Consider the following 23,262-nt stretch of genomic DNA (forward strand, 5'->3'; position numbering starts at 1 on the left):
GCTTAGATAAGCGTGAGGATTGCTCCAGTTTTAGGGACGCAGTGACATAGGAACCTTTGACGAATGTTGTAAAATTATTGTGAGATCGTTTAAAATTGCTGTTAATGAATGTGAAAAGATATGTGTCGAGTAAGCGTTTTTATTCTATGATACAATAACGCCGTTATTTTCGAAATTCAATTCCTGGCCAGTGGAATACTTTAATGTAAACTTTCTGCAATTATGAATTTATGATACTGCTTCTCTTTAATTTTCACTTCTCATGTTTTATGCAACAATGACGTTGTTCATATCTATTATTCGTCTCTGGAAAGCGAACATGGGAGTTCATATGTTGATGTTTCTGATTATGATTTCTGATGTTTCTGCACTGTTATCACTTTTTTTGCAATAACAAAATAAATTCATTTTCATTTTTTTTTTGGCGTTTTATATATTCTCTGTTCCCGTTTTGTGATTGTTTCAGAAACATCCCTCATTTAGTAAATGAGGGTCTCAAAATGCAGCAGTCACTATACTTCTTCACGTGTTCTTTTCTTTCTGGGAAAATCACAGTGTCCCGCAGAGCAAAAACACAGTGCCAACACATTATAAAATATATTCCCACTGTTGAATTAGGGTGTTTTAACAACGTGAACGCATTGTGAATCATCAGTTCACAGTGTAACCTTACAAGAAAGAAACATAGTGTGTGTTCACAGTGTTTAACAGTGGGAAGATGATTTCACACAGTCTGTGTTGTGGTTTCACAGAGTGTTCATATAGTAATGCTTTATTGCACACTGTGAATTGATGACTCACCTTGTGTTTAGACCGCTAAAACGCTCGAATTTAACAGTGTGAAGAGATTTCACACTGTGTTTCCCACACATTGGGACATTGTGTTCTTTCCATCAGGGAAAATGGATCATTATCAATTACATGAACTCTTTGTCAAAACCACACCACGGTGTGGAATGATATTCACATTTTTAAATTCGAGCTTTTTCACATGAACGACTATTTGAATACACTGGGAACAGTCTGTGCTCTTACCAGCACGGTTCTGTCATGTTTTATGCTTTTCACAACCCCAATTTAATAGACGTACGCTCCTCGATTGCCTCGATTAAAGCAAAGATTTTAACTGCTATAAATCTGCTTATTGTCGTTTTTTAAAAATGTAATATGTTGTGTCTCTGTCCTCGACACAGTCATTTGCGATGGCAATTCATTCCAGTGCTCCAATGATGAGTGCATACCAGATTCGTGGAGATGCGACGGATGGAGCGATTGCTCAGACGGCAGTGACGAATTTGGATGCGGTATTTCTCTCTTTTCTTTTCTTTTTATTCGTTAACCTTTGTGATACATCCGCGTATTTCACATATCATAGATAAAATGTGCATACCAATTACTGTAAATCAATCATTTTCTTTTTTGCAAAGTGCAATATTGAAAGGTATATCATACAAAAATGTAATGTACCAGGCCTGAGAGGTTCTGGTTAAAACTACGTACATGATGTGACTTCGACAGCGCTATGTTCTGAGAGGTGCAGCCCCAAATTTTAACCGGTGCCTCGAACAATGATCTGGCATATTTGTTTTATATCCTTCACAAATTATTTCAAGACTAACAGCAAAGTAAGTTGGATTTAATCACTGTTTGAAGTTCATAAAGTTCATTTCTTCTACTCACAACATTAAACGCGCCAATAATGTATGCGGTGCACGATATCCATTCCTCTGGTGCGTGAAAACCTAACTAGTCTTCTATTGGTGGAAAAACCGCTCTGCATTCGTGTCAATGTAATGAGCGGATGCGACACAATTCCATATACTAAAGAGTGTGCGAGTGACGTATTAGAGATAAGTTTTGGCAATTTACCAGCGTGATATATGTATGTAATATATTACTATTTTCCTAGGGAAAGACTCTCTGACTGGACAGGATTTTCATAGTAAATAATATTTCGACCAGAGGACAAAAAATGATTTGTTAGAATATAATTACGTATCTGACTTCCATAAATGATAAAACTATCTTGAACATGATAAATCATGTGGAAAGATATGGAATATCACAATATTTTTCCAGCCATGCAATGTTAAAACTAAAAGTAATGCATCACGGGTAATATACTGTTATAATATGTTCGAACATGAGATACAAAACGATAAGCGGGTTAATGTAGTTTTATAAACGCATGGTCTTTGAGTTGTTTGATGATGTTAAGTTTCATCACTTGAACGGACAGCTTATCAGAACGAAAATTTAATCTTTACTCTTTCCTTCCTCAGCTGGCGGATTGTCTGTTTCTACTACTCCTGGTAAAGTTGTTAGTTCTTCCTTCTTGTCACTGCATAATATATTTCAAAGCTTCCCCCCTCTCTCTCTCTCACCATGCATTTATAAATTGACTGCTACTCGAGCCCTTGCAATGATTCTCTTGGTGCTTTTTATTTGTCTGACATTTTATTAGGATAGTCATTCAATACACGTCTTCTACAGTGTATCATGTATCTTTCAGTGTGATCTCCTGCACCAAATAACGCGCCGAAGACGCGACTATACACACATATTGGTTAGACTCGAAACTCGCTTACTTGCACGGAGTTTACACCGTTAGAGATTTGTTACTCGGTCTGTAAACTATTTCAGCATACACGTGGCATATCCACCGAATAAGCAAGACACGCTTTTTTCTGAAATACGAGATTAACCATTTGAGAAATACGAGCTACCCGAAAGGGTATTATACTCTTTATATATCTGACGTCCAGAAATGATTAAAAGTGCTGAAACACCTTAAGCAACATTTTTTCCCCTGGCAAGGATAAGATACTTATTATTACAATGTTGTGTGATTATAGTCGTGTATTATCGTATATGATAAAGGTTACCTTCATATGTCAAAACGCAATATTATATACTACAAAATGAAACAAAGACGAGTCTTTGTTGTTGCTTCGAATCTTTTTCACGTTGATCCTTGTAGGATATCATAACTGTGGTAACTGACAGTTTCAGTGTTACGATGGATCCTGCATATCAGATTATTGTCAATGTAATGTAATGATAAACTGAAACGATGCCAGCGAGGAATATTAAAACATTTTTTTTTTTTTTTATCAGTACCCCACAAGAAGGTCCAATGGACTTCATATAAATTTTCTCCTCACCGTCCTCGCTAAGAATAATCTTGTTTATATAGGACCAACATTTTTAGATCAACCAAGACTTTTTGTATTCAAGAGAAGATTAAAGACAATTTTGGTTGTTTTTTAGATGATATTTGAATTACATATTTTTGTTTTCATCACACACTGCATGACTTCGAAGTCAATTACCTGTGATCATGGCATTGGATGGTGTCTTGCAATGACTCTGCATGTGCCCAGGACCCCTGTCCTTACAAGCAGTATTTCCTTCATTTACATCCATCCTTCTTTATTTTCCTTCCCTTCTTGCTGTCCCCCTTTAACATGTCCCTTCCCTTTGTCGTTTGTCGCTTGTTGTTTGTCGTGTCTATGTCTTTGTGTGGTTTACTTTACATTTTTTTTTTATTGTAAGTTCGATCTATTGAGTGAGCCACATTTTCTACAAGCTTGTCTTTTACGTGGGCCTCTCTTTTCCAGTAATACGGTAGTTCTGAACAATTGTTCTCCTCGAACTTGTATCGACAATATGAATGTGTTATTTGAAATAAAATTTCATTTGAAGTGAATTTAATTGAACTGCGATAGCGGGCTTATTTGAATTTCCTCCAAGTTTGCCTTACGAACTGCGTTCATTTCTCTCCTCACTGAACTTTCAATTCGATGTCATGCCAAAAATTCTTCTGTGAAAAGTTTAATCTTAGGCAAATGCATTAAATTGTAAAGATTTCACGCAAATTAAAATATACAAATACCTCCACGTTTCTCACGTCATGATTTTGTGAAATTAACTATTTGCTTTCATTCTCCCTTCCCCAACACTCAGCTAGGGATGGTATCAAGCAAGTATGACATGTGTAAACATGTACAGTAAAGATTCTTGTAAGCAATTTGTACAAAATGAAGCGAGAGGAATGGAATTGTAACGATCAACCTTAGTGACGGTGGATTGTAACTTGAGCTTCATTTTTAGATATCTGATCGAACAATGCAAGCAGATTAAAGGTGATGGACAGGTATAGCGAGGTATCGTGATTTTCTTCTTTTTCTCTCTTAATTTTTTTTTTGGGGGGAGGGGGTTGTTTTATGTGACAACCAATATCAATGGTCGATTTAAAGCAGTCAGCTATTAAGGACAGAACCCGAGCTTTCCTCAAAACTGCACTTTAAGTTCAGTCCTTCTTGTCATGCGCATGTCATAGAAGGGCATTGATATAATATAAATGAGGTAGTAAAAGGAAGACATTTTCTGTCACTTCTGTATGCTCAAATTGTACTCTCACAGGAACACCACGAGTGGATGGAGTCCGTTTGATCGGACCTCAGTCCGGCGAAGGTCGAGTGGAAGTTTTCGTCAACAACCAGTGGGGAACAGTATGCGATGATAACTGGGACATAAATGACGCCCATGTCATCTGCAAGATGCTCGGGTATAGCAGCGCCACGTCTGCACCGATATGGGCCCATTTCGGCCAGGGGAGCGGGCCGATCTGGATGGACGAGGTCGCATGCTATGGCTTCGAGACTGACATCAACCAGTGTTCGCACAATGGATTTGGCTCGCACGATTGCTCTCATAGCGAGGACGCTGGGGTTTTTTGTGACATCAGTAATGGTAAGCGGGAGCGGGAAATTCCGCAAGTCAGAATGTACCGTAGAATGCCATATTTGTTTGATTATCTTCTGATAAACAATAAAAAGCATAAACATTTTTTTTTTTTTGGGGGGGGGGGGGGGTCTACATCTCGCTAAGTCCTTCTGTTCTTGATTACTGATAATCTTTTACTTGCCGCATTAATTTCCTCTCCATAGATGTGTGTGAAATTTTTGCAAATTTGACTTATTGCCGCACAAAGGGTTAACCCAAGAAGAGCCAACGAAATAAAAAAAAATTGCGTTCCCTGCTTACGTACTCGTTGATACGTCCCTTTTCATTTGTCCGTTACAAATATTTCCTTCAGTTTTTTAGACATTTTTTATGTTTTACTCAGTCAAAATATTATTCCTATCTAATTTGTCACCGGAGGGAAGACAGAGAAAAACGGACTTGGGACGTAATGTTACTTTTTGTACTGTTGTCACAACAAATTTCCAAAAAAAAAAAAAATGTAATAATCCAAAGTGTGACTGCATTGTATGTCAAATATCACTAATATCGAAACATTATTCATAAATAGAAGAGTGATGTTCAATCTCATACTTGCCAGATATCCAGTTGCATGTAGAGAGATCTAAGACTGTTTATGAATTATCCTTTCAAGAATACTCTGTAACATTTCTCTCGCCACTTTTCATTGCCACTGTAAGTGCTTAAAGTGTGAAACACACACAGTCTTCATGTAGCTTGAATCTATTAGCAGGCAAAATTGTGATAACCAGATAACAGAAATTGCAGATCATATAATAAATGTGCTGCATTTGAATGAATAGCTTTACTTGATAACATTAATTCATTAACTTTGTTTTATTCATTGGATCATTGATAATAAAGTAATAAGAACACTACATCGCATAAAAGCCATGCAGTGAAATGTCACTCGCAAACAAAACAACGTTTTCATTGCATCCACTTATCCGGATTAGAATTAAGCTCAAGGGTAGGATGTGCTAGTGAGCTTGATATGGACAGTTATACGTCAAATTATGAAAAAGCTATAAAGAAATACTTTAAATAGTTAAGCACATTTCTTATGTTTTCTTTATATTGCGGTGAATATCGTTCCAGTGGGTAACCTTGAGGAAGGTCAAAAATAGAGACATGCGGGATTTGAGCTGTTCTACCCAATGTGCCAAATATGATAGCGATCCATCTAACAATGAAGAAATTATATGGGCACAATGTGTCCCATCCCCCGGCCTGTATGGACAGGGTCATAGACAGATATGGGAAAGGGAAATAGATTATAATAGGCTTTGTAACAGGTTTAAAGGGGTTGTATAATTTTGGGTGAGACCTAACTTCAGGTTTCTAACACTTTTTAGTGAGATAATAAGAAACCACTTCTGAAATATGAAAGAACATGTAATTTCAAGAGAAATTCAATGTTTATTTATAAAAAATAGTTTTTGAAATGGCTGAGATATCCAAAATAGAGCATTCCTAATAAAATGTGGAACCCAGCTTTTTATAGGATCGCTTTGTTTTACTTTGTTTTTGGATGTCTCTGCCATTGCAAAACCGATTTTCATCTGATAAATTTTGCATTCATTTGAGAAGGGTGTGCTCTGTCTTATTTCGCGCCATCCATATCTCCACCAGTACTATACTATCCCCTTAACAGATAATGGTTCCGTCACCTATTGATCAATAACGGCGACACGTGTTTATTGGTCCTTATATCTCGCTATCATTTTGACCCAGCCCAAGGAAACGACTGTGACTTTGAATACGGTGTCTGTGGATGGGAGCAGGCATCGGATGATGTCTTCGACTGGTCACGAAATAACGGAAGTACCCCATCGTTTGGTACCGGACCAAGTGGGGACCATACAACCGGCTGTAAGCTCTTTGGGTTTTCCTTTCCGTCGGTTGAGCATCGGTGTTGTAATTTCGCGATGCTTATTCTTCTTTATGCATTTCGTTGTTGTCTCTCATTCTCCAAAAGTATGTTAGAATATGAACGGCAGAAAAGCGATATTATTATGATTATTCATATTGAAAGAGAATTTCATCCGAAGATTTTTGTACTTTTGTATCATTTTTGAAAATATTTCATTGTTAATGTATGGAATTATGAAAGAAGTTCAGATTTCGATTCCACATTTATGCATGTACAATTATTTATCTAACTATTTATTGATTATTCATCTATCTGTTTATATATTCAAAACAAAAAACATAAAAAAAATTATGATATGAGTGTGTTTGAGTGTATAGTATCTGATAATAATAATAATAATGATTCATTCTACTAAATAGTGGTTAAAATATGCGCTCATGGATACAGAGAATCTTCCAGTGTTATAAAATTGGCTTTAGAATCTCTGCAATCTGATTGGTCAATTGTCATGCGTTAATTTTTGCTGATCCACACTGAGCCATGCGTCCGGTAAAATCCGAACGCATGGCTCAAGTCTGTATAGTGTTGTAGGTGTACCGGACGCATGATGGGGAAAATTGATGAATTTCACGAATTTGCAGGCCCATTTTATAACACAAATGACGCACAGGACTTTTTCGTGGATCAGTGAGAATTGGATGCTCTCGTTTAACTTTGGAACAGTCTAAAACACACTCACTGCGCTCGTGGGTTTAAACAGTTTAAAAGTTAAACTCGCGCATCCAATTCTCACCGATCCACTCTGTCCTGTGCATCATTTGTATACTGACACACAATCATAGAACCCTTCCTCTGACCTTGCAGGTCGCATTAGATCTTTTGGATTCATCTCTTAAGTCTGTGGCAATGTGCCTATGCATTTTATTATACTGCCAAAGCTTGTACGGTCTGTTGACAGTTAAGATTATGATCGTTAGTTCTTGTTTTCCAAATGTGGGAAATAGCATCGAGACCATACGCAAATAGCATCGAGACCCCATTTCTTCCACGATATTTCGTGCCTCATTTTATCATCTGATAGTATGGAGTGTGCTTTCATGCTCATTTTGAGCGGCATTTCACGTCAGAAACCAAAGATCCACCATTATAAATGATAATGACTATGAGACAGCGGTTTCAGGCTCAGACTTCATCTCCACAGGAAAACATAGACTTCACATTTCTATCCCAGTACAATTTGGTTGATACTCTCCATATCTAGCTTTGCTCTGTAGTCACGAAATGAAAAACAAAAACAAAACAAAAAAACAAACACACATTTCATTTATAGTTTTCCATGGAGATGTATTCAAATTTCTCAGAGTAGAGCTGGCACTACATTTTTTTTTTTTACTTCGCAGTGAGACTTGATGTGGGTTGGTAAGTTTTAGTTTTAGTGTACATACATGTTACATGTCCATGTTCTCTACCAAATGTCGTTAGATACTGTTCAACAAGTTCCAAAGCCTAACAACCCGAAACTCCTACGCATTTCCTCTTTTTATGGGATGTATCGTAGTCAATAAATATACATGTTGCGTTTATTGCCAACACATCCATCTCAATTTCGCTCGCAGATGGAAATTACATGTATATTGAGACGTCTTTGCCACGTTCCTATGGAGATACTGCCCGTTTAAGGAGCCCCACCCAATCGTCTAGCGACACTAATACACCCTACTGTCTGAAGTTTTGGTATCACATGTATGGTGACGCAATCAATAAACTGGAAGTAAAGATTGGAGACGCAATGGCAAATACAACTTACACGTTGCACTCAATTTACGGACAAAGGGGCGACTTCTGGCATGAAACAGCAGTAAGTTATGATGAAGTTGTTTAGTAACAGTCAAATACTCGATCTTGTGTATGTGTTTTTAGTCTATTCAACTTGCATGCATGGTGTATAAGAGAATAATTTGGACGTTTAAATTCCACTAAATGCTATAGTAGTTGGGTGTTTGGTTTGCATTATGCGTTAAAAGCAGCTATGGATTTTCTGTTCACCAGTGAAACTTAATTTCGTGTGACACCTGCTATTGAAAAGCAAGCATCAGCATCAACAACAACAACAACAAAAGCGACAACGTCTATTGAACCTGCATGCATGGTGTACTGTATAAGAGAGTGATTTGGACTTTTAAATTTCAATTGCAATTTTCAAATATAAATGCTAAAGGAGTTGGGTGTTCAGTTTGCAGTATTGTCTATAATGCGTTAAAAACACCTGGATTTTTTGTTCACCGATCAAAATAACAGTCGTGTGACACCTGCTGTTGAAAAGCAAGTATTAACAACAACGACAACAACAACAACAACAACATCATCATATCGTGGCCCAGTGTGGCTGACTTTCATGCAGTTTGAACTTACAGTTTCGGTATGAATACTAGTATATACGTGTGATGTAGTATGAACAACTTTTTATTTTTGTCTGACCATACACTCTTGCTCAGGGATACGTTTTTAAACTTCTAATCTTCTAGGTGAGTTTTTACACCTACTTCCAGCGATTCAACGTCATCATGGAAGGCGTATGTGGAAGCAGTTTCGAAGGAGATATTGCCATAGATGATATCTCGCTTTCCGTTGGATACTGCCAGGTGCAAGGTATGAAGTTATGTACAATCGCACAAACTGATACCATAAAAACACAACACACATTCGATCAAGCAAGCAAACACTCAGCTCTTGCTTGTGTATGTGTGTGTGTATGTGTGTGTGTGCATTCGTTGAAGTTGGTACGATTACGGAAAAATGCGAAATATACTGGCTTGATTGATACGCGTGAGTATACTCAAGATTTAGGGATGAAATACGAAAAAAACCTTTGACGACTATTTTTTTAAACTGTGCATGTGCTGCTAATCCTTGAAATTAGAATTGCTAGTAATGAACATGAAAAGATTACTCAAGGTAAACGTTTGAATTCTATGATGTCATAACACAATCAATCCCGCAGTTTATTTCCAGTTGAAATTTTGGTTGTAAATATTCTGATTTTTTTTTTTTAAATTCATATGAACGCTTGCTTCTAATTTTTATCTGTATATTTTATGCAGTATCTATTTTGTCACTGGAGGAACGGGAGAAAATGATGTTGGAAGTTTACATGTTGATTTACAGTATCTGAGGCGCTGCTATCATATTTATGTCATAGAAAGATGAAATCATTTTTCAATTGTATATTAGATATTTAAGAGATAAATATGACTTTCATTTAGATATATGAAAGTAAGGTTAAAGCTGTTACATCGCAGTTACATCAAAGAACTATATTCCTCCGCACCGATACTGATTCATAGATCATTCTCTCGAATTTGTTTTCTGCTTCTGGTTTAATATCGAGAAACTCAAGAGAGAGACGAATTTTCATATCGTGTAAATTAATTCGTAATAAAGTAGTATTGTTTACGACGTCGACATTTTGTAGCATAATATTCTGCTATTGCGCGAACAGCTTCTTAGAGTAACAATGGCATTAAGTCTGTTTCATCGTCTTAGTTCATTGATACACGATTTGCAATCAATGTGGGTGCGCTATATGTTTATTCGTATTGAACGATTGAATATTGAATATTAATTCACTATTAATTGAGAATTGAATATTGAATATTGCAGTGAAATACCATTCACTCGAGGAGAGTAGTAGTCCTAAACTTATCATGTTTGTGCCAGCATTTTTGAATGACGTCTAAGGATAAAAAATAATTTGCATTTCTTGTCCACATCTGATTTTGATAGGAAAAAAAAAAAAGGCGCCTGTTAGACATGCTCGCGTCGTAAAGCAGTTTTAGATACGCAAAACTATTGAAACCCTCACGAAAGATGAATGGAAATTGTTATTAATTTTTTCTAATTCAGTATTGGATAAATGAAATGATTATCGTCAGTGTTTTTAACTTGTGACTGAAATCACTGTGAAACAATCGTAATTTTATTCAATGGGAATCCTTGCTAAATACTTCTAAAGACATGGTAGTGCTTGTACAAGGACAGCTGATCAGGACCGATAATAAGTACATTTTCTCTTTGTCTCTTGTTTTGGTCCATGTATTACATTATTCAACGAGAAGTTGGAACCAGACTTCACCGAGTAAGACAATGCATTGTCCTATATTATGAAGTTTTATGAATATTAATGTACTTAAGTGCTGTCATCATGCACACTCAACAAATTTGAAATAATGGTAGGTATAAAAGGAGACGGGACATCTGGGCCTTTATTATCATTTCTGAACATTTCCTCTTTACAATATAAAAGGATAGAGAAGTTATGGAAGTGGCTGATAGTGATATTGAGAATCTTAAAAATTATAGCCTGGTTATCATCTATGCAGTCGGTAATTCAGTGACGTTTCGTGTGGTCAGGCGAGTATATACAATCTACCTAGTTTCCTCTGAAATTCGCACACCTGAAAAGTTACGTTTATGCCGATTATGTACCGTCAGCTCCAGGCTATTGCAATTCAGGATGGTTCCAATGTCTCAACGGTCACTGCATACCAGACTACTGGGAATGTGATGCAATCAACGATTGTTCCGACAACAGCGACGAAGACCATTGTGGTAACTCAGCGCCCATAGCCATTATTTAACACTGCTTCTTTTTTTTTTTTAATGTGGTCGTATTTTAATACCTGTTGAGTATCCGACATACTATACTGTCAATGTGAGGAATCTTTGAAGGCTTCAGTGGCGGTAGAACGTTGGGTGGTAGAAGGCTTAACGGTGCACCACTTATTCTTTCTAGGGTATATGTTTGGCCCTGAAAAGGCCTATACCCAATCCCGACTGGGTAGACTGACTTTGCATCTTTATGGTAGAATGGAGATTAGTGATTTAGTGTTTTAGTTTGTTTGTCTGTGTGTTTGCATTTATTTCACGTGGCCGGTCGAGAAGCAATTAAACTGTTAAACATGCTAAATGTTCACGAGGAAGCTACCACATGCTTGACGGCTTGAATGTACCTCTAAAGGACTTGGGGGGGGGGGGGGTGCCGTGCCTAATGGCACAGAGTACTCAAAGCGGAGATCTTATTGTTCACATTTGTATTCATAGTTTCAACAAGTTGAGCCACAACGGCTCGCTTTTATTGTCTATAAGCATTCCATTCACTGACAAAGGTGATGCTCATTGAATCTACTATCTGGATCGCTTTCATTCTGACCCAGCCTTCTCAATATTTATTGACTGTAACTTTGACTATGGTGTCTGTGGATGGGAGCAGGCATCGGATGATGACTTCGACTGGTCACGAAACAACGGAAGCACCCCATCGTTTGAAACCGGACCAAGTGGAGACCATACCACTGGCTGTAAGCAATTTGGCTATGCCTTTTCGTAGGTTGAGCATTCGCATTGCAGTTCCATGATGGTCAGTTTCTCTTCTGAATTAAGTCTTGAACATTATAGGATGGTCGGTAAGAGATATTTCTGTAAAACGTTGCGATATTACAAATTACAATGTACGAAGGGCAGACAAATAAAACAAAACTCGTCTATACCTTATATCTTCACCCCTCTGCTTAATAATCATGCACATAAAATGTTTTTATGCAATGGAAGATAAACACTGTTATCTTTTAATTCAAAGTGATGTTATCATCAAATGACTAAAACAATATGTTTTAATGCTACCCTCGTTACATTATAAGAATTTTTAAGAATATTGCAAGAATTACCACAGATATTCTAACTGTTTTAACTCCGTGTATTTGCATACAAAAATACACGTACCTTACCTATAATTACATATAGTGTTATATATGGCGACACAAAGATACCCGCTTTTGAGTCTGATTGTAGATTGCTTCCCAAATTTTGTTATCTACAAGGTGAAAATCTTCTACCAAGCAGGTTATTGACCCTCAATAATCATCGCCCCTTTGTAACTCTTGAAAATCCTTTTTTTTTTTCTGGTTAAAATACAGTTTCAAAGATGGGTAGATTGAAGTGACCGTGCTCTTACCAAGAGTTACTATGAGTCATCCGCACTCAGATGAAAGTGGTAATATTAAATGCCTGAATTGTTAAGATATAGGGAAACATGTATTACATTTTAGGGTTGTTTCCAGTTGTAATGATTACCCAGGGCTAAAGTATATCACATTTACTTTTACACTGTTGAAATGATATGAAACATTTAAGGTCTACATTGCACTTGGCATTAAAATATGTTACATAATAACGTCAATATTACATTTAGGGTTATAGTTGTATTACATATGGACTTGGTATGACATACAGGGCTAGTAGTACTTTTATGCTTTAAATATTGATATGAAATTTAGGGTTGTTTCCGATTATTACATGTATGGTTAAAATGTACTTTTATTAGGGTTATTATTATTAAATGACAATAACGTGAGTGACACGATTGACGTGATGATTACTTTTAGGATTAGAATGTATCATATCTAAGGTTGAAAATAGTGTATTGCATGTTATGTTTCATATCACATCATACCTCGTTATTACATTCAGGGGAGATGTAACACGTCACAACGCTTCCGCGATTGATCCCGCATTTCCCTTTAAATCTCTGCGGTTTATGCGCAGGCATACGAAAATGTTGTAAATGTGTCTTAATATTTCAATGCCAAAGTGGTGTTTTCTGTTGATGATTAAAACCATGATCCCTTGTCCCTGTGTCCCAGATCCTGTAAGTATCACACATCAGCAAGACACCCTTTGTACAATAGTTGGTGCCTTTCAGCAATTAGACGTAAAAGTATACGCTTCCTTACTCACTTTGGATGCAAATTCATGACGGATACAAAAAAAAAACAACAACAACAACAACAAAAAACATCATTACCCATGAAAACGAGCAAACTTTGGTCTCTTCCTTATTGGAACCTTGCTGCGCCTTCATCTTCCGAGCTACGCAAAACGTTCACTTCCAGCACATCTCCATCCACTTGGCAATATAGGTGACACTGTTCTAATTCAGCTTAGTATGAGCTTTGCAATGAAGAATCCATTCGTGGTTTTCAAGAAGAAGATGACATCAAACTCCCCACAGTAGGGTACATTGTGTACCACCCTTAGTGTCTTCGTAGCCAGCCTAGTCTAAGATAAACATGAAATAGAGGGAGACCTACTTGTTTTATAGAAAATTATGACATATACGACATTTTCGCGTTATCTGGCAAACTATCTTGCATACTCCTAAACTACCACCGACCCAGTCATGGACGCATACGTATTCTGATTGTGTGTGTTTATGTTATACTCTATACAATGTGCTATACCTTAGTTATATAATGTAAAGCGTTTATTACAGAGATATTGATCACAACGCTCATACTCCACATGCAGATGGAAATTACATGTACATTGAGACTTCTTCTCCGCGTTCCGATGGAGATGTTGCACGTTTAAGGAGCCCTGCCTACCTAGCTAACTACACTAACGAAGCCTTCTGTCTGACATTCTGGTATCATATGTACGGTTACCAAATCAATACACTGAATGTAATAGTGTCAGACCCAAGGACAAACTCAACGAATATTCTTCACTCATTGTATGGAGATCAGGGCGACATGTGGCATGAAGAAAGGGTAAGTTATGACAAAGTTGTTTAGTACAGTTAAACTACTTGGTATCGTAAATTTTTGTAGTTTTTGATCGTTCACGCTTCATTTACAAGGAAGTAACAAAAAAACAACGGATTGTGTACAAATGACGGTTCTTTCCTCGGACAACAAAATCATAGATGCATATTCAGCAACCATTTAAGAGCACACAACAAGATGTTGCATAAACAATCACATAGCTATCTTTCAACTTCACAGGGCTCGACATATTAAGCGGTGTCTCGGTGAGCCAGGGCCTCTAAATATGGATATCGGGTCAGCAAATTTTCATAAACGCTATCTTTTGGTGGCCCAATCGAGCTAAGATTCAAGATGGATTGCTATGTTTCTTTTTTTTTTTTTACCTTGTGCTGATACTTTTCTTTTTCGGGCCTTCAAAATTACAGCTTTAAAAAGTTCAATTGCCAAAACGGACCTCAAGAAAAAAAGTTAGTGTCGAGCCCCCAAGCTGCAGGCATATTTAGTATAGGCCTATATACATCATATCAACCGGCGAGCTTGTGGATTCCGAGTAGAGAGATGCCGAAATGACAGAATTTGCTTCCGCAGTCCTTCTCTCGGACATCAATATGATGAACAAATTTCCGCATATAAAAGGTACGTGGCGAACACGAAGAATATACAACATAAGACACTCCAAACTATACAGAAAACTAAACACAATAAACCGTTGTTGCTGAAAAAAAAAAAGTTAAAAGAGGGACCCCGTGAGCACAACAATAGCAAATAAAGGAAATAAAGAGGGATCGAACACTAATATCGGTGCTCATCGCTACAAGGCCTGAGGACAAATGTCAAAGCATGATGTGATAGTTTCAATTCAATTCAATTCAATTCAATCATAGTTTATTTCCAACCAATCTCAATTACAGTGAATAGTGATACTGTATCAAGTTCTTTGGAATTAACACTCAAGCTACTTGTATTTGAGGTACGATTAATATCTAATTATGTCATTCGACATGACATATTTCAATTGCATTGTTAGCATATTGGTCCGAACTACTAGAATATCTGTGCCAGAGAAGCAGTTCGGTTTACATTTTTTTTTTCATCACTCAAACTAACATACTGCTTACATTACTTGCTTTTGGAAAAAAAAAAAATAACCGTATATTTTACACTTGGCCAAGTGGTTCAACAAGGTCGGCACTCGTAGTTTCGGTATAGAAGGTGTAATTTATCATGACAAACTTTTCTTCTGACTACATCACACTCCCAACTTTCAGCTTTCATCTTTCGACGAGCTCATTGATACGTTTTAAAACATTCAATCCTCCAGGTCGAATTTTACGGTTACTACCCGCGCTTTAGCATCGTAATGGAAGGTGTTTGTGGAAGCGGTTTTAGGGGAGATATTGCCATAGATGATATATCCCTTTCCAGTGGACTCTGCCAGCAGCAAGGTATATCGTTATGCCCAAACGTAAACGTACAAACAGATACAGTACAAACATATCAAACAATCAAGGGAAAAACCCAAACAAACTCAGCTCTATTTCTTCCTTTTTTTAAGTTGTTGGATTTTATATGACTGTGGAAGAACGTGAAATATACTGGCTTGAAAGATATGCATGAGTATATACTCTCAATTTAGGGTCTTTATACAAAAGACACCTCGAATATACCGAAAACGTATGATGAGCTGCAAATTGTTCAAAATTGCTAGTTATTAAAATGAAAAGATAATGTCCAAGTAAACATTTTGATTTTATGGTACAATAGCCCACTCATTCTTGCGGTTTAATTCTAGTTGAATCCTATTAAATTCTGTACGCTGTCTGATTTCGTTTTTGTTCTATGAGACTCATTGAATAAGACGGTTCTAACGTATAATTCACTCTTCCGACTATAAATTAGTATTCCTCTCTTTTCTGTTGTTACTGTTAGTTCATAGTTATCTTTCACGTTTGTGCCATCTCTTTTCTGTTGTGACTATTAGTTCATAGTTATCTTTCACGTTCGTGCCAGCAGTTTCTGGATCATTAACAATGTGCATTTTTTTCCCCCACCTGATCTAGCGAAAATAAAAATGGCTGATGGATCTGGTGGTTCTGAAACTGGATTTAGAGAGACAAATCCATTAGAACCCTGATGAAAAATGAATACACACTGCTACAAATTCTTCCTGACTCATGTAGTGGAGTCATAATTATGACATTACCGTCAGTGTTTACAAACTCGTGCTTTAACACAATTAAAGTTCAACGGGAATCTTCACTAAAACCGTCTTGTTCAGTTCATTTTAATTTTATCTCTGCATTTTTTTTTCTAAGAAATCATACATGGAAATGAGAACAGGTGTATCAGACAATAAAATATAGAAACGACAGTTTTGGACGTAATGATATTGAGATCAAAGGAATCAACAATACGCTTAAAGTCCTGGTAAAGAGGGAAAATGCAGGAGCCTGCCATCTGAACCATGCACTTGATAGTTAAATTTGATTTTGAGATTTTAAAGATACGATGTTGCTTTCGCACCATTCTTTTTTTCCTTTGTTTTTTGCCCATGTATTAGATTCCTCAACGAGGAGTTGGTACCAGACTACGCCGGGTAAGACAAATTGTTCTACTATTAGAAATTATGTATAAAACCTCCCTCATACTTTAAAGGGGATGGCTAGTAACTGATCAGTGGGAATGCTGGGGGATAATTGTTCCAATCCTTGTGGGATTCATTTAAGAGTACATTATACAGTATGTCCCCCCCCCCCCAAAAAAAAAAAAAAAAAAATACAACGGGGCCCTCCGCAATGATATCTTTAAAAGTAGTGAATCAATCTATATACAAATTCAGGGTATGAAACTATAACTCATTGCCCACATCTTACAGAAAAACCCACTCGATTTGCTTCAGTGGTCAAAGAGAAATACGGAATTTTGTAGAGGATGTCGGGAATCTCTTCCGTCCAACTTCTGCCTATTATTCACACACAAGATCATCGAAGTGCTAAAATTGGAAGAATCAGACTCATGACATGCTTTACAACAATCCACATTTCTCTGTGACCGCTTAACCAATGAATGGGGTTTTCTGCAAAATAGAGCTAAGATGTTATATTTTAAGACCCTGAAGTAGCACTTAGACTTGTTGTTCGTATTGAGTGTTATCAATTCGAAAATCTGATTGTAACTTTATGGGCGACTTACTGCAGTATGTCCCCCCCAAAAATACAATCAGATTTTCGCATTGATAACACCCAATATGATTAAATTTTTAAAATGCTACTTCAGGGTCTTAAGATATAACATTTTAGCTCTATTTTGAAGAAATCCCCATTCGATTTGGTTTCGATTGCTTTAGAATGGTCTCATATTCAAGTAATGTGCAGTTAATGTTTCCAGTTTAGCATGCCTGTACAGTGACGGGGCGATTAAACTGCACATTACTTGAATATGAGACCATTCTGAAGCAAATAATTTTCACACAACAATAGATATATAATGTACTCTTAAATGAATCCCACAAGGATTGGAACAATCACCCCAGCATTCCCACTGATTCCCACTGATCAGTTACTAGACATCCCCTTTAAGTACTATTTTCATGCGCACGTAACAAATTTAATGTAACAATAGGAGAATAGGAGGCGAGTATAATATTACACTACATGTATATCTAGTTTCATTTGAAATCCGCACACTCGAAAAGCTAAATGTGGGTTTATCATGTACCTCTATTTCCAGGATATTGTAATTCCGGGGAATACCAATGTAACAACGGTCACTGCATACCAGACTACTGGGAGTGTGATGGAATAACTGACTGTTCCGACAACAGCGACGAAGTCCACTGTGGTAAGTTAGCCACAATAACCATCAACCTAACTTTTTTTTAAATGATCGCATTTCATGACACGCGAAATACATTACTTCAAAGCTGAGCTTTGTTGTATATCATGACCATCTTTAAAGTAAGAATAGCTGGATAAACATCCAGATTTCGGATCATTATGAAAAGTGATACCTAATTATGTATTTCGTGCAAATCATTCGTAACGTGTTCTGATTTATCAAGGATTAAAACATCTTCAGTGTTGCGACTGCTGTACTAGAGAGCCCTCGTTATTATCATTAGCCAAGTGTTGTCAAGTACCCGCCTATTAAAACACCCTGGTTGGAAAAGGGACATCCTCGGTAAAAACAAACAAACAAACAAACAAGCAAACAAACAAACAAAACCAAACCATGTTTTCCAAGGACTTGACTTTTCTCCTTTTCGTGCGTTGTAACATTTCTTTTCCCGAGCTTCGTGATTGGTAAAAGTCGGTTCAGACTTTCTGCCTTTCGTCATGAAGATTTTCGGATTCATTTTTTTTTTTTCGGAATAGGTCCTATGCAATATCTAGATTGAAACGATGATATTATTGATATAACTCAGTTTATTGTCGCTTCGTGACCTGCTCTCATTGCCAATCTTCTACACAGTCTATTGCGATGGCAATTCATTCCAGTGCTCCAATGGTAACTGTATACCAGCTTCGTGGAAATGTGACGGATGGGACGATTGTTCCGACGGCAGTGACGAAGTTTCATGCGGTATTTCCTTTTCATTTCAGTATAATATTATAAGCATCGTGTAATGTCCGTTTATTATGCATATCAAAATGTAACATACACTCCATACGCAGGTTTAAAAAGAAATTGTTTTATGCAGTGCATGTTTATGGCTTTATATCTCCGTATTTGTCCGTAACAGCAACGGACAATTGTACAAGGCAACTGGGAATGTGATGGGTTCAGTGACTGTTCCGATAATAGTGACGAACATTACTGTGGTAAGTTCCCCCCTCCTTTCATGGGGGAAATGCCAATATTAACAATTAGGCCCATAAAAGTTCATTAATTTTAAACTACATATACTTCCTAACTTAAGTACCAGGGAGTGAAAAGGGAACACAGTAAAATGACGCAGTCATAAAAGTTGAGAACGAAAATGCATATTTTGCACATTTTCAGTAATGGTGATTGCGTTCCCCTGCTATTAGGATAAATCAAGAAAAGTTGCCTATAAGGTGGTTTTGATACAGGAAAGGGTTTCTCTCTGCCAAGTTGAAATACCGATGTTTTCTCTTCTGTTGTATTTCCCAAGTAGGTTCTGGACCGATATACCTCACACAAGCAATGCCCTACGCCGGAAGTTGCTACGGCTTTGGATGTAACTGTATCGGAAGTGACTGCCTTTCATCAGACTGTTACTGCGATGCGGCGTGTGAGCGGTTCAACGACTGTTGCTACGATTATAGCTTCTATTGCCCTAACACTGGACTAGGTAGAATATCATTCGTATTGCGCTCCTCTATGCTTTGAATTGTAGGGTTAAGGAAATGTGTACTGATGTTGATGGACTTGGACACATTAATTGATAATATAACAATATCGTGCTCCAGTCAAAATTAAATTTTGGTGTTGTGGAAAAGGAAATCTGTACAACATCAACTTTATATTGCAAAACATTGAAACAGCTGTCGCAAGGATGAAATAGAATAAAATATTTGGTGGCAAAAAAGGGACTTTGGAAATAAAATCTTTGTATCAATTTGATGATGGAAAAAACATGAAGGTCATGCAGCAACAGAGTAACATTAGGAATATCAAAAAAGTTCAGATTATATTTTGGTAACATCTTACATTTCACTACAGGCAGAATAACTTCCATTTCCGTTTAATTAGATAATCCATACCTATGTGTGTGTGTGTGTGTGTGTGTGTGTGAGCGCGCGTGTAATTTACTTCCGCGTGTTCCCGGAAAAAAAAAAGAAGAACTGAAGAAGAGGGGTCATGCGTTGAAAATGTGATCAACCATGAAAAATTGACGTTAATAACAAATCGGACTTCTGTAGAGAAACAACATGACTTTCACACAAAAGGGTACCATGCCTACTGGGATTTTTGTCCCCATTATACCCTAAAGTATACGAATCGTTGTTTACGTTAATTTTAATGTGTGGAAAACTGTTCTAAGGATAGTGAACACCGTTTCCACGAATTTCAAATATGCAGGGCTCGTTTGTAAATCAGTTATGTAACTAACAGGGCTACCCTGTGAAAATAAAACGGAAAATAAATAAATAAATAAACAGATAAATGAATAAATAAATAAATACATAAATATTTAGATTGACATTCTGTCACAGTCAGTGAGTGGTAAACATGAACGATGATTCTTTGTAATCCATTAACTAACGACTCTTCTTCGTAAATGTGGACAAGATAATCTTGCGGAATCTCTGTTTCTCCAAAAATCATTAACCACAGAAAAAATAAAAGCGACACCCTGGTAAATTTGCAGAATTCATTGGCGAGATCATTACAATAATTGAAGTTACTGAAAAAAAAAAACCCACAAACATAATATTTCAACATGTAGTATGTAACTTCTGTCGGGTTTTCACAATACCGGAATGCTTTAATTGTGCCGTGTTTGTGTAGAATGTGAACTGTGAACTGTGAACTGTCTAACAATCATCTCGATACCATCTGCACAGGAATCTAAGGTGTATTTTTTATGTTCTTGTTTTCATTAAATACGTTTTTTATCCTGCCAGACTGAGAATTAGATTTTTCTAATCGTACAGTTAAGCACAGATATATAGAAAAATAATCATCACGTTTTTGTACCACTTTTGTCTGCGTCTCTACGCTGTGCAGCAAATAATGGACTTTACTACATCCAAGCTTTGGACGCTTTACCGGTAAGTCTGATAAATCGGAATCCTTCCAGAAAAAAAAAGAAGGAAAAAAGGAAATTTCATCACTTACAACCCTTTAAATCTTTCTTTCTCTAATGAGTTCCCTGTCATGATAATTCGAAACCTTTCTATCGTTACCGAATTGTTATCGAATTGCGATTATTTAGACCGTTCCTCATACAGAATAGTCCCCGATATGTTGATTGTTATAGCGATATGGATAAAAAAAAAATGTTCATAAATATACTTTTGGGACAATTTCTTTAGCTGAAATCATCAGGTATAGTGGGAACAGAATAGCGCCATGTTGGTAATACTTTCATCATCGAAACCTTTAATGTAATCTGTGCTACGAAATATTGTCAAGCGATGCACAGTTTATCAAATTCTCCATTATATAAATCACTTCGATGATGTAAGGGTACATGAAACTCATTTTGTAGAGAAATCTTCAATTATGTCAAACGAAGTGTGAATTTTCTTCAATATTTGTCTCCCTCTGCAAATAAAATTTGTAAGATTGCAACTGCTGATCTGTAATTTAACAGATATGTCGAATCAGCAGTTGGGATCTTATCAATGTCATTTGTAGAGGGAGACAAATTGAAGAAAAATCACCCTTCAACCTTCACCCCCCTTGGTGTCATTAATCCCTTGTCCTCCTTGGACTACTTAATAATGTCGGAGCTTGGGTATTTATTCATCGCGTCACTTTCGGCAACGAGGGATAGCCTGGACACGTAGTGTTGCTGCCCGGAAAGCAGTAGACGAAAGGTTCGAGTCCAGTGGTTCTTTTTTCCGATATGTTTGCTAAATTGCAGCTCAGCACCTGCGAGCTTACAAGTTTCATTTGTAGAGGGAGACAAATTGGAGAAATTCACAACTCGGCCTCTGGCCACCCTTCCGATCAATATTCTCTTGCTTTCATGTCAAATGAAATTGGATTTAGGTCGAAGTGCGCCGTCGACATGAAGTCAATGGCAAGCGACGCCGCAGACGCAGGGATGTTGGGGAAGAGGAAGGCGAGGACATGAACGAAACCCGTCGTCGCAGACGCAGAGCTGACGGAGAAGAGGAGGAAGCCGACCCCAAACCCGAAGCCGAAAACTCGTCTGAATGAATATGACCCCGCTAGAGAGAAAAAAATATATATATACATAGATGGGCTAGCTACTGACTTCGATATATTCTTAAGGGTATCTTAAGTATTGAAAGGCAGTGATTTTTACCTGATTGCATATCATTGTCGCCCTTATTTGTTTTTTTTTTTCACTAATGATAGGATACCGATTATGTTTTCAAATCTTGTATGATTGCAGATTCGAAGCTTAAAACAAAGTTTCTTTCGACACATTATCTGGTATCACCACTTTTCAGTTACTTTCACCGTGTGTCGGAACCGTTAATTTCACGTTCTGGAGCTGTTATTCTAACACATTTTCCTATGATCTGCACAAGACTGTAGGAGAGACTGTGTACGCAGCTGCGCAGAAATAAAGAAAGAAAACAGCTTTCTTGTCACGGACAAAGATCTATTAAGGATTGCAAAACTGCAGAAGGGAGGGATATTTCTCCGTAATTATCCATACTCACATCTTCCATCCAAGACAACTGCGATCTAATTTGCAATTTGATTAATGATTCATTTGCAATGGAAATTGCAAAATAGTGGGCAGTTTTTTTTTTCGGTCGCAAATTACAGAAGCTGACATTATAGGTTTCCAATTAATAGACTTCCAATTGGATCTTTGTTTATCTGAGTCTTAAATGCTTTTACTGAAAGCCGAAACAACCATAACATTCACCCCAGCACAAGCTTAAAGAAATATGTATTTCATATTCCTTTTTAAAGGGAAATATTACCTAGAAGCGATAGGACGTGTGCTCTTTTTTTAATGTGCTTTATCAAACTTTTATTCTACTTCATTGTAAAGTCGTGCATACGGTATTTAATACGCCATTGCTATAACCTGCAGTCATCGGTCAAATTGTGAGGTCAACGAACCACATCTTCCTCTATACACATCAGTATCATAATAACAAAAACAATTAAGTACTTATCGTCTACTCTAACACTTGTGGATGCCCTCTAAACGATTGTTGTGTGATTTGAGGAGCCATTAAAATGAAGAAAGTTTATTGATTGTGAAATTGTAATAAGTACAAAAGTTCAAGGTTTGGAAATTGTATTGTTAATGATGACTATAAGGCCACCAATAAAACTATTTCACTTGAATATCCAGGAAGTCTCTGAGCCATTATTCGTTTGTGACGTGAGCCACATCAC

The 23,262-nt window shown here is 37.0% G+C and overlaps 1 protein-coding gene across 1 annotated transcript in view; it reads left to right on the forward strand.

Moving 5' to 3' along the window:
• Positions 1–22,178, forward strand: part of LOC140243581 (MAM and LDL-receptor class A domain-containing protein 1-like) — a 44,981-nt gene extending 22,803 nt beyond the window's left edge. The window contains exons 16-23 of the mRNA XM_072323248.1: positions 1,194–1,304; positions 2,283–2,312; positions 4,426–4,755; positions 17,971–18,095; positions 18,708–18,822; positions 19,379–19,555; positions 20,935–20,978; positions 21,925–22,178. Of these exons, the coding sequence (XP_072179349.1) occupies positions 1,194–1,304; positions 2,283–2,312; positions 4,426–4,755; positions 17,971–18,095; positions 18,708–18,822; positions 19,379–19,555; positions 20,935–20,978; positions 21,925–22,095 (1,103 nt within the window). The 3' untranslated portion in view covers positions 22,096–22,178. The remainder of the gene's footprint in view (positions 1–1,193; positions 1,305–2,282; positions 2,313–4,425; positions 4,756–17,970; positions 18,096–18,707; positions 18,823–19,378; positions 19,556–20,934; positions 20,979–21,924) is intronic.
• The last annotated feature ends 1,084 nt before the right edge of the window (positions 22,179–23,262 follow it).

The sequence above is a fragment of the Diadema setosum genome, chromosome 20 (genome assembly GCF_964275005.1).
Source record: "Diadema setosum chromosome 20, eeDiaSeto1, whole genome shotgun sequence".
Classification (NCBI taxonomy): Eukaryota; Metazoa; Echinodermata; class Echinoidea; order Diadematoida; family Diadematidae; genus Diadema; species Diadema setosum.